General features: G+C 36.6%; 1 protein-coding gene across 1 annotated transcript in view; it reads left to right on the top strand.

Annotated features, from left to right (window-relative positions):
- The window catches only part of LOC117338225 (fatty acid 2-hydroxylase-like), a 28,541-nt gene extending 15,106 nt beyond the window's left edge, over window positions 1–13,435 (top strand). The window contains exons 2-6 of the mRNA XM_033899488.1: window positions 3,005–3,103; window positions 5,590–5,842; window positions 10,247–10,413; window positions 10,780–11,029; window positions 11,615–13,435. Coding sequence (XP_033755379.1) covers window positions 3,005–3,103; window positions 5,590–5,842; window positions 10,247–10,413; window positions 10,780–11,029; window positions 11,615–11,676 — 831 coding nt within the window. The 3' untranslated portion in view covers window positions 11,677–13,435. The remainder of the gene's footprint in view (window positions 1–3,004; window positions 3,104–5,589; window positions 5,843–10,246; window positions 10,414–10,779; window positions 11,030–11,614) is intronic.

The raw sequence follows: 13,435 nt of genomic DNA, 5'->3' as shown, positions 1-13,435 counted from the left end.
CCGGTGTATCTGTACTGGAGTCTGTATACTGACATTGTGACCCAGTGTGTCTGTACTGGAGTCTGTATACTGACATTGTGACCCAGTGTGTCTGTACTGGAGTCTGACATTGTGACCCAGTGTGTCTGTACTGGAGTCTGTATACTGACATTGTGACCCAGTGTGTCTGTACTGGAGTCTGACATTGTGACCCAGTGTGTCTGTACTGGAGTCTGACATTGTGACCCAGTGTGTCTGTACTGGAGTCTGACATTGTGACCCAGTATGTCTATACTGGAGTCTGACATTGTGACCCAGTGTGTCTGTACTGTAGTCTGACATTGTGACCCAGTGTGTCTGTACTGGAGTCTGTATAATGACATTGTGACCCAGTGTGTCTGTACTGGAGTCTGTATACTGACATTGTGACCCAGTGTGTCTGTACTGGAGTCTATATACTGACATTGTGACCCAGTGTGTCTGTACTGGAGTCTGTATACTGACATTGTGACCCAGTGTGTCTGTACTGGAGTCTGACATTGTGACCCAGTGTGTCTGTACTGGAGTCTGTATACTGACATTGTGACCCAGTGTGTCTGTACTGGAGTCTGTATGCTGACATTGTGACCCAGTGTGTCTGTACTGGAGTCTGTATACTGACATTGTGACCCAGTGTGTCTGTACTGGAGTCTGTATAATGACATTGTGACCCAGTGTGTCTGTACTGGAGTCTGTATACTGACATTGTGACCCAGTGTGTCTGTACTGGAGTCTGACATTGTGACCCAGTGTGTCTGTACTGAAGTCTGTATACTGACATTGTGACCCAGTGTGTCTGTACTGGAGTCTGACATTGTGACCCAGTGTGTCTGTACTGAAGTCTGTATACTGACATTGTGACCCAGTATGTCTGTACTGGAGTCTGTATACTGACATTGTGACCCAGTGTGTCTGTACTGGAGTCTGTATATACTGACATTGTGACCCAGTGTGTCTGTACTTGAGTCTGTATAATGACATTGTGACCCAGTGTATCTGTACTGGAGTCTGTATACTGACATTGTGACCCAGTGTGTCTGTACTGGAGTCTGACATTGTGACCCAGTGTGTCTGTACTGGAGTCTGTATACTGACATTGTGACCCAGTGTGTCTGTACTGGAGTCTGTATACTGACATTGTGACCCAGTGTGTCTTTACTGGAGTCTGACATTGTGACCCAGTGTGTCTGTACTGGAGTCTGTATACTGACATTGTGACCCAGTGTGTCTGTACTGGAGTCTGACATTGTGACCCAGTGTGTCTGTACTGTAGTCTGACATTGTGACCCAGTGTGTCTGTACTGGAGTCTGTATACTGACATTGTGACCCAGTGTGTCTGTACTGGAGTCTGTATAATGACATTGTGACCCAGTGTGTCTGTACTGGAGTCTGACATTGTGACCCAGTGTGTCTGTACTGGAGTCTGTATACTGACATTGTGACCCAGTGTGTCTGTACTGGAGTCTGTATACTGACATTGTGACCCAGTGTGTCTGTACTGGAGTCTGTATACTGACCCAGTGTGTCTGTACTGGAGTCTGACATTGGACCCAGTGTGTCTGTACTGGAGTCTGTATACTGACATTGTGACCCAGTGTGTCTGTACTGGAGTCTGTATACTGACATTGTGACCCAGTGTGTCTGTACTGGAGTCTGTATACTGACATTGTGACCCAGTGTGTCTGTACTGGAGTCTGTATAATGACATTGTGACCCAGTGTGTCTGTACTGGAGTCTGTATAATGACATTGTGACCCAGTGTGTCTGTACTGGAGTCTGTATACTGACATTGTGACCCAGTATGTCTATACTGGAGTCTGACATTGTGACCCAGTGTGTCTGTACTGGAGTCTGTATACTGACATTGTGACCCAGTGTGTCTGTACTGGAGTCTGACATTGTGACCCAGTGTGTCTGTACTGGAGTCTGTATAATGACATTGTGACCCAGTGTGTCTGTACTTGAGTCTGTATAATGACATTGTGACCCAGTGTGTCTGTACTGGAGTCTGTATACTGACATTGTGACCCAGTGTGTCTGTACTGGAGTCTGACATTGTGACCCAGTGTGTCAGTACTGGAGTCTGTATACTGACATTGTGACCCAGTGTGTCTGTACTGGTGTCTGTATACTGACATTGTGACCCAGTGTGTCTGTACTGGAGTCTGACATTGTGACCCAGTGTGTCTGTACTGGAGTCTGACATTGGACCCAGTGTGTCTGTACTGGAGTCTGTATACTGACATTGTGACCCAGTGTGTCTGTACTGGAGTCTGACATTGTGACCCAGTGTGTCTGTACTGGAGTCTGTATAATGACATTGTGACCCAGTGTGTCTGTACTGGAGTCTGTATACTGACATTGTGACCCAGTGTGTCTGTACTGGAGTCTGTATACTGACATTGTGACCCAGTGTGTCTGTACTGGAGTCTGACATTGTGACCCAGTATGTCTGTACTGGAGTCTGTATACTGACATTGTGACCCAGTGTGTCTGTACTGGAGTCTGAAGGATGAATTCATGTTATTCTCATTATGAATAAAGAGGTTTACCAATAATGGGTATAAAGGTTATCCTCCTCCTCCTCCTGATGATGACGATATTGATGACGACGTTGACGATGTTGCAAGCTGGCCTAGGACATGTATTTACTATTATGACTATTAGGAAGTAGCTATTATAAAGGCCGGACTATTGGGAATTAGGCTAGACTTTTGGGAAGTAGGACTATTTTGGGGAATTTTCACTATTGTGTTTCTATGTTATGCAATTGTCACCTGGAGGTAAAATGCACACTGAGAATAAATCTGCATTGATTATGGCACTTGACATCTTTTCCAAGGTTGATGTCTTGCTGGTTTCTGCTGTTTGTTTAACATGTATTCAGTCTGTATGTAATTAAAACTTCAGATATTTTAACATGAATTTTCCATTATGACTATATTATATAATTTGTAAATATGTATAAATTTTTTATCATTTCAGGGTAAAAATGGCCTGAGACATAGAGAAATAAATGGCAATGTAAAAAATGGAAACCTGAAAAATGACGAACCTGAAATACCGATGGACCACTATACGGATGTAAGTTTGTACATGTGACATGTTTGTCTGAAGTTTGTACGTGTGACATGTTTGTCTGAGGTTTGTACATGTGACATGTTTGTCTGAGGAGGTAATATAGGGATGTAAGTTTGTACATGTGACATGTTTGTCTGAAGTTTGTACGTGTGACATGTTTGTCTGAAGTTTGTACGTGTGACATGTTTGTCTGAAGTTTGTACATTTGACATGTTTGTCTGAGGAGGTAATATACGGATGTAAGTTTGTACATGTGACATGTTTGTCTGAAGTTTGTACGTGTGACATGTTTGTCTGAGGTTTGTACATGTGACATGTTTGTCTGAAGTTTGTACATGTGACATGTTTGTCTGAAGTTTGTACATGTGACATGTTTGTCTGAGGAGGTAATATAGGGATGTAAGTTTGTACATGTGACATGTTTGTCTGAAGTTTGTACATGTGACATGTTTGTCTGAGGAGGTAATATAGGGATGTAAGTTTGTACATGTGACATGTTTGTCTGAAGTTTGTACATGTGACATGTTTGTCTGAAGTTTGTACGTGTGACATGTTTGTCTGAGGAGGTAATATACGGATGTAAGTTTGTACATGTGACATGTTTGTCTGAAGTTTGTACATGTGACATGTTTGTCTGAAGTTTGTACATGTGACATGTTTGTCTGAAGTTTGTACATGTGACATGTTTGTCTGAGGTTTGTACATGTGACATGTTTGTCTGAAGTTTGTACATGTGACATGTTTGTCCGAGGAGGTAATATACGGATGTAAGTTTGTACATGTGACATGTTTGTCTGAGGTTTGTACATGTGACATGTTTGTCTGAAGTTTGTACATGTGACATGTTTGTCTGAGGAGGTAATATACGGATGTAAGTTTGTACATGTGACATGTTTGTCTGAGGTTTGTACATGTGACATGTTTGTCTGAAGTTTGTACATGTGACATGTTTGTCTGAAGTTTGTACATGTGACATGTTTGTCTGAGGTTTGTACATGTGACATGTTTGTCTGAAGTTTGTACATGTGACATGTTTGTCTGAAGTTTGTACATGTGACATGTTTGTCTGAGGAGGTAATATAAGGATGTAAGTTTGTACATGTGACATGTTTGTCTGAAGTTTGTACATGTGACATGGTTGTCTGAAGTTTGTACATGTGACATGTTTGTCTGAGGAGGTAATATAAGGATGTAAGTTTGTACATGTGACATGTTTGTCTGAAGTTTGTACATGTGACATGTTTGTCTGAGGAGGTAATATAAGGATGTAAGTTTGTACATGTGACATGTTTGTCTGAAGTTTGTACATGTGACATGTTTATCTGAGGAGGTAATATACGGATGTAAGTTTGTACATGTGACATGTTTGTCTGAAGTTTGTACATGTGACATGTTTGTCTGAGGAGGTAATAATAAAAAGGATTTGTGTCAGACACAGCACTGCATTAATGTACTTTTCACTATAATATCCAACCTAATTAGAGTAATGATTTTTTTTACTGGGACAATTTGAGTAATATTTTTTCTTTTCTAAGACAAGTAGAGAAATGGTTTTTCTTGGGTGTGTGATGATATTGACGGGGGATATGTGATGATATTGGCCGGGGATATGTGATGATATTGGCCAGGGTTATGTGATGATATTGGTCAGGGATATGTGATGATATTGGCCAGGGATATGTGATGATATTGGCCAGGGATATGTGATGATATTGAGTCAGGGATATGTGATGATATTGAGTCAGGGATATGTGTTGATATTGAGTCAGGGATATGTGATGATATTGAGTCAGGGATATGTGATGATATTGGCCGGGGATATGTGATGATATTGGCCGGGGATATGTGATGATATTGAGTCAGGGATATGTGATGATATTGGCCGGGGATATGTGATGATATTGAGTCAGGGATATGTGGTGATATTGGCCGGGGATATGTGATGATATTGGCCGGGGATATGTGGTGATATTGGCCGGGGATATGTGATGATATTGGCCAGGGATATGTGGTGATATTGAGTCAGGGATATGTGATGATATTGAGTCAGGGATATGTGATGATATTGGCCGGGGATATGTGATGATATTGAGTCAGGGATATGTGATGATATTGGCCGGAGTATGATGGATTGAATGACTACAATGCTTGCTGAAATAAATGCATTTAGCTCATTCATAAAATAAAGAGTTTGTACTCTAAAATTTAATTTGTAGCAAGTGATCATGAGTGACATATACAGGCCCATTGGGTCTCTTATTTATTTTGATATCCTAACAAATTATCTATTATCCTCAATCTCAATCAAAAAATACATTTGAAGCCAATTTTTAAACAAAAGCATTAATAATTTGCTTTTAATGGATTTGCTCGAATATCTCTTGTAGGCATTTAGAAAAAAATAATCTAGTCGCTCAATTTACAGATAAATAAATTATAAATTTTATATTGTGTTTGGTTACTATTTTTGTGTGACAATGTTTTGACAGTTGGAGAAGCTAGTTGACTGGGACAAGCCGATGCTGGGCCAGGTTGGTGATCTGGGTGATCGTTATTTTGAGTGGGTCCATTACCCAGAGGACAAGCACATCCGCCTTTTCCATTCAGATTTCTGCGAGTATTTCTCTCAATGTCCTTGGTATGTGGTGCCAATATACTGGGTGCCATGGTTATTTATATTCCTCTACAAGTCCTACAGTTTTATGGTGGAGTCCCCTTGCATATTCCCGGACTCTCAGTATGGTTAGTAAACATTTGTTTTGTTAGACCGCTGTAAAGATTTGTTTTGTTAGACCGCTGTAAAGATTTGTTTTGTTAGACCGCTGTAAAGATTTGTGTTGTTAGACCACTTTTAAGATTTGTTAGACCGCTGTAAAGATTTGATTTGTTAGTCCGCTGTAAAGATTTGTTTTGTTAGACCGCTGTAAAGATTTGTTTTGTTAGACGGCTGTAAAGATTTGTTTTGTTAGACGGCTGTAAATATTTGTTTTGTAAGACCACTCTTAAGATTTGTTTTGTTCGACGGCTGTAAAGATTTGTGTTGTTAGACCGCTGTAAATATTTGTGTTGTTAGACCACTGTAAAGATTTTTGTTATTAGACCGCTGTAAAGATTTGTGTTGTTAGACCACTGTAAAGATTTGTGTTGTTAGACCACTGTAAAGATTTGTTTTGTTAGACCACTGTAAAGATTTGTTTTGTTAGACCACTGTAAAGATTTGTGTTGTTAGACCGCTGTAAATATTTGTTTTGTTCGACCACTTTTAAGATTTGTTTTGTTGGACCACTTTTAAGATTTGTTTTGTTCGACCGCTGTAAAGATTTGTTTTGTTCGACCACTTTTAAGATTTGTTTTGTTAGACTACTGTAAAGATTTGTGTTGTTCGACCGCTGTAAATATTTGTTTTGTTAGACCGCTGTAAATATTTTTTTTGTTAGACCGCTGTAAAGATTTGTTTTGTTAGACCGCTGTAAAGATTTATGTTGTTAGACCACTGTAAAGATTTGTTTTGTTAGACCACTGTAAAGATTTGTTTTGTAAGACCACTTTTAAGATTTGTTTTGTTAGACCGCTGTAAAGATATGTTTTGTTAGACCGCTGTAAAGATTTGTTTTGTTAGACCACTGTAAAGATTTGTTTTGTTCGAAAGCTGTAAAGATTTGTTTTGTTCGACCACTGTAAAGATTTGTTTTGTTAGACCACTGTAAAGATTTGTTTTGTTTGACCGCTGTAAAGACACTGTAAAGATTTGTTTTGTTTGACCGCTGTAAAGATTTGTTTTGTTAGACCGCTGTAAAGATTTGTTTTGTTAGACCGCTGTAAAGATTTGTTTTGTTAGACCGCTGTAAATATTTGTTTTGTTTGACCGCTGTAAAGATTTGTTTTGTAAGACCACTTTTAAGATTTGTGTTAATTTTTTTTTGTTAGACCGCTGTAAAGATTTGTTTTGTAAGACCACTGTAAATATTTGTTTTGTTCGACCGCTGTAAAGATTTGTTTTGTAAGACCACTTTTAAGATTTGTTTTGTTCGACCGCTGTGAAGATTTGTTTTGTAAGACCACTTTTAAGATTTGTTTTGTTAGACCCCTTTAAAGATTTGTTTTGTTCGACCGCTGTAAATATTTGTTTTGTTAGACCGCTGTAAAGATTTGTTTTGTTAGACCGCTGTAAAGATTTGTTTTGTTCGACCGCTGTAAAGATTTGTTTTGTTAGACCGCTGTAAAGATTTGTTTTGTTAGACCACTTTTAAGATTTGTTTTGTTAGACCGCTGTAAAGATTTGTTTTGTAGCTATAGACCGCTGTAAAGATTTGTTTTGTTAGACCACTGTAAAGATTTGTTTTGTTAGACCGCTGTAAAGATTTGTTTTGTTAGACCGCTGTAAAGATTTGTGTTGTTAGACCACTTTTAAGATTTGTTAGACCGCTGTAAAGATTTGATTTGTTAGTCCGCTGTAAAGATTTGTTTTGTTAGACCGCTGTAAAGATTTGTTTTGTTAGACGGCTGTAAAGATTTGTTTTGTTAGACGGCTGTAAATATTTGTTTTGTAAGACCACTCTTAAGATTTGTTTTGTTCGACCGCTGTAAAGATTTGTGTTGTTAGACCGCTGTAAATATTTGTGTTGTTAGACCACTGTAAAGATTTTTGTTATTAGACCGCTGTAAAGATTTGTGTTGTTAGACCACTGTAAAGATTTGTGTTGTTAGACCACTGTAAAGATTTGTTTTGTTAGACCACTGTAAAGATTTGTTTTGTTAGACCACTGTAAAGATTTGTGTTGTTAGACCGCTGTAAATATTTGTTTTGTTCGACCACTTTTAAGATTTGTTTTGTTGGACCACTTTTAAGATTTGTTTTGTTCGACCGCTGTAAAGATTTGTTTTGTTCGACCACTTTTAAGATTTGTTTTGTTAGACTACTGTAAAGATTTGTGTTGTTCGACCGCTGTAAATATTTGTTTTGTTAGACCGCTGTAAATATTTTTTTTGTTAGACCGCTGTAAAGATTTGTTTTGTTAGACCGCTGTAAAGATTTATGTTGTTAGACCACTGTAAAGATTTGTTTTGTTAGACCACTGTAAAGATTTGTTTTGTAAGACCACTTTTAAGATTTGTTTTGTTAGACCGCTGTAAAGATATGTTTTGTTAGACCGCTGTAAAGATTTGTTTTGTTAGACCACTGTAAAGATTTGTTTTGTTCGAAAGCTGTAAAGATTTGTTTTGTTCGACCACTGTAAAGATTTGTTTTGTTAGACCACTGTAAAGATTTGTTTTGTTTGACCGCTGTAAAGACACTGTAAAGATTTGTTTTGTTTGACCGCTGTAAAGATTTGTTTTGTTAGACCGCTGTAAAGATTTGTTTTGTTAGACCGCTGTAAAGATTTGTTTTGTTAGACCGCTGTAAATATTTGTTTTGTTTGACCGCTGTAAAGATTTGTTTTGTAAGACCACTTTTAAGATTTGTGTTAATTTTTTTTTGTTAGACCGCTGTAAAGATTTGTTTTGTAAGACCACTGTAAATATTTGTTTTGTTCGACCGCTGTAAAGATTTGTTTTGTAAGACCACTTTTAAGATTTGTTTTGTTCGACCGCTGTGAAGATTTGTTTTGTAAGACCACTTTTAAGATTTGTTTTGTTAGACCCCTTTAAAGATTTGTTTTGTTCGACCGCTGTAAATATTTGTTTTGTTAGACCGCTGTAAAGATTTGTTTTGTTAGACCGCTGTAAAGATTTGTTTTGTTCGACCGCTGTAAAGATTTGTTTTGTTAGACCGCTGTAAAGATTTGTTTTGTTAGACCACTTTTAAGATTTGTTTTGTTAGACCGCTGTAAAGATTTGTTTTGTAGCTATAGACCGCTGTAAAGATTTGTTTTGTTAGACCACTGTAAAGATTTGTTTTGTTTGACCGCTGTAAAGATTTGTTTCATACCGTTAAAATTTGAACAACTTAACAAACATTTTGAAGCAAAAAGAAAACATGTTTTTTCTCAAAAAAACCCAAACTTACAAAGCTTCCTCTATGGATTCATTGTTTTTATATAAATTTTAAATTAGCAAAATTCCAGTCAATGATACTCGTCTCGTCTATATAAAATAAAATTTGATCATGAGTGTATTGACATTTAAAGTAAAGATCAATATCTACAATAGACTAACACTTTTTTGGTATTATAATCGTATTTATTGTTTTGTAGGTATTATTTTGTTACTATAATCATATTTATAGTTTTGTAGGTATTATTTTGTTACTATAATCGTATTTATTGTTTTGTAGGTATTATTTTGGCATTATAATCGTATTTATTGTTTTGTAGGTATTATTTTGGCATTATAATCGTATTTATTGTTTTGTAGGTATTATTTTGTTACTATAATCGTATTTATTGTTTTGTAGGTATTATTTTGTTACTATAATCGTATTTATAGTTTTGTAGGTATTATTTTGTTACTATAATCGTATTTATTGTTTTGTAGGTATTATTTTGGCATTATAATTGTATTTATTGTTTTGTAGGTATTATTTTGGCATTATAATCGTGTTTATTGTTTTGTAGGTATTATTTTGTTACTATAATCGTGTTTATTGTTTGAATTGGTATTATTTTGTTACTATAATCGTGTTTATTGTTTGGTGGTATTATTTTGTTACTATAATCGTGTTTATTGTTTTGTAGGTATTATTTTGTTACTATAATCGTGTTTATTGTTTGTTGGTATTATTTTGTTACTATAATCGTATTTATTGTTTTGTTGGTATTATTTTGTTACTATAATCGTGTTTATTGTTTGGTGGTATTATTTTGTTACTATAATCGTGTTTATTGTTTTGTAGGTATTATTTTGTTACTATAATCGTATTTATTGTTTTGTAGGTATTATTTTGTTACTATAATCATATTTATTGTTTTGTAGGTATTATTTTGTTACTATAATCGTGTTTATTGTTTGTTGGTATTATTTTGTTACTATAATCGTATTTATTGTTTGTTGGTATTATTTTGTTACTATAATCGTGTTTATTGTTTGTTGGTATTATTTTGTTACTATAATCGTGTTTATTGTTTGTTGGTATTATTTTGTTACTATAATCGTGTTTATGTTTTGTAGGTATTATTTTGTTACTATAATCGTGTTTATTTTTTGTAGGAATAGAGATAACACCAAAGTACATGCCACTTATATTTCTGATCGGACTGATCAGTTGGACGTTGGACGAGTATGTGATTCATCGCTGGATGTTCCATCTCCGTCCACCCAGCAATTCCCGCGTTTTAGTCACGTTACATTTCTTACTACATGGTCAGCATCATAAGGTCAGTACTGGTCAGCATCATAAGGTCAGTACTGGTCAGTACTGGTCAGCATCATCAGGTCCGTACTGGTCAGCATGATCACCAGGAAGTCACAGCAGATGTTCTAATTATAGCTCTTTTCTATATTGACAGGAGTTTTCTCTAGGAGAACATTAATTTTAATGGTTAATATTTGAAAGGCTAGATAACAATGTGTGTGATGATAGATTACTTTCCCTATCAGAAATGTCAGAGCTATTTTGGTGCTGAGATGTTTGTATACATATAATGAATAGTTTGGTTTGATGAAAGGGAAATCATTTGAAAATATAATTTACCTTAATTAATATCCTTGTTAAAAGCCAGTGTGATGACTGTATATTACAGACCCCTCTAGACAAGAAACGCCTGGTGTTTCCTCCGGTGCCAGCTACTATACTGGGAATCACGCTGTACACAATCTATGCAACAGTTATCCCACACGCCATCACGCTGTCGCTAGCAGCAGGCACAGTGACAGGCTACATCATCTACGATCTGACTCACTATTTCCTCCACCACGGGCGACCGACACTGCCTTATTTCAAATCTCTTAAGAAATACCATGTTAAACACCATTTTGAAAATCAACAATTAGGTAAGTATTTTGTTTAAAACAAAAGTTATATTAGATATGAAACAGTTTAGTAGATAAACAACCAACAATATTGTTACATTTGTGTTCATGATCCTGTCGGTCGATAATTCATTAGCGGAAGGCCTAGTGTATATTAATTATTAAAACTTCTTATATGGTGTATATAAGGTGGTATATATCATAATGATAAGAATGTATAAACTTAGCCTGTTGTCCAATCCTTTTTTAGCTCACCTGGACCAAAGGTCCGGTGAGCTTATGCCATGGTGCGTCGTCTGTCTGTCGTCCGTCCGTCTGTCATCCGTCAACATTTGCTTCAAATCACTACTAGTCAAAAAGTTCTTATTGGATTTTGACCAAATTTGGTCAGAAATCGTGCGTGCGCACATCGCACATCGTGGAACGTTGTGCGATCACATAACTGTATTATGTGACGTACAATTTCAAAATGACATGTTTATATACATACATAAAGAATGAATACATAGTTTGATTGCTGCCGCCAGTAAGCTTTCGCAATCATTGATTGCACTTGTTTAATTATGTGATAACTATCCATGTAATTATTGATTTCTGTATTTACAGGGTTTGGAATATCATCAAAGTTATGGGACTATCCGTTCGGCACCTTAATTCCAGATTGTTAGGACAATGTTGACTCATGTAGGCGCCTTTGGCTTTAGAATTACCTCCTTATGTCTGGGCTGGCACTTGGTGACACACCTTGAGCCATGGAGCCATTGTTTCATCCTGGTGAGGTTGGTGATAAACCTGGAGCCATTATCTCTCCCTGGTGGGGTTGGTGATACATCTGAAGCCATTAATGCCTCACCCTGGTTGGGTTGGCAATACATCTGGAGCCTTGCCCCTCCCTGGGGGAGATAGACCGTTTGGAGCCTTGCCCCACCCTGGGGGAGATAAACCGTCTGGATGACCAGACTAAACTTTCTGCTGATACAGATTGATGTGCCACATCACTCTCGCATGGTGTAGCTCCTCTGACGTGCCTACCACCCTTCCACTTAGGGAAGGTGCATAATGTGCTTATGTTGTGCAGATTTTTCTTTTCCTTGCATACAGATGGGAAATGTTATATGAATTCAGGAGAGGTGAAAAGGCTATCTTTTGCTATAGATTTATATTTTTGTTTCATGAAAATAACATATATTCTGGCTAGAAATTTTTCTACTTTCATGTATCTGGAAAGTTACCTGGCCCTTGAAAGTAATGTGTGACCTTAACCTTATGACCTTGACCTGATAAAGTTAATGCATTGCCTTTGTTCTACTAGTATAAGGCTTCCCTTGAAAGTTACCTAGCTGTTCTTTGACGTCGGAAGTTGAAAATTCTGAAAAGTTGTCCTTAAGAAGACCCTTCTCATTATCATTATTATATTAATTATCATGTGTTAGAAAAAAAAGAGATAATTGCCAAATATAATGTATAGACAATTATTTATGACGAGGAATCCTTTAGACTTTCTAGATTTCTGATTATTTTTTTATTGTGTTCAGATGTGTGCATGGTAACTGTATGTCAGTAATATGATTTCGTGTGAACATTACGTCAATTAAATACCCAAAATTACATTAAGGTATATGCACCATTTAATTGCATAAATGCAAATGTAATTATTCATTTTTTAATCAGTAAATCATATTTTTTTCATGTTCTTTCAGCTTTAAAACCAACTCGCAAACAAATCATTACTTCCTTTGAATCCATCTATTCTTTTTTTTCCAGAATTTCTTTCCATGCTGACCATGGTTTTAAGTGTAGTTAGGTTTACACTGTTTGGATAATATAAGATATTGTTTCACAAAATTCAGTTTTCTCATTCTTCCTTGGATATATGCACTGACATCCAGCAATAAGTTTTTTTCCAATAGGAAACCTAATTTGATCGATTTCCTAAATGTTCCTGAAACTCTGGCCAGGTACTTAAAGGTAGTGACATCACAGTCAAGGTCAAACTGTCTTATCACAGGTGTTGTAAAGGTCAGCGCTATAAACAGGCAACAACAATAAACTTAATTATTGTTTGTTAAACAATTTTTATAGCCATTATTCCTGCATTATTGGAATGTGATGTAAATGTTAATAGTGACACCCAAGGTGTCAGGGGAGGTAATCGGGTGTCAGTGGAGGTAATCGGGTTCAGGGGAGGTAATCGGGTGTCAGGGGAGGTAATCAGGGTTCTTACTTTTTATTATTAAGATCTGACTATTGGATGTAATGTTGTTTAAAAACCTGTTATGAGTAGTATATTTAGAGGGCTCATACTCTAGTCACTGTTACCAATCCGACTTACACATACAACACAAAACAATACTACCTACAGGTATACATGAACAACAAATAAAACAATACTACCTACAGGTATACATGAACAACAAATAAAACAAT

Source organism: Pecten maximus, chromosome 11, assembly GCF_902652985.1.
Source record: "Pecten maximus chromosome 11, xPecMax1.1, whole genome shotgun sequence".
Lineage (NCBI taxonomy): Eukaryota > Metazoa > Mollusca > Bivalvia > Pectinida > Pectinidae > Pecten > Pecten maximus.
This window is presented reverse-complemented; position numbering and strand designations above follow the sequence as displayed.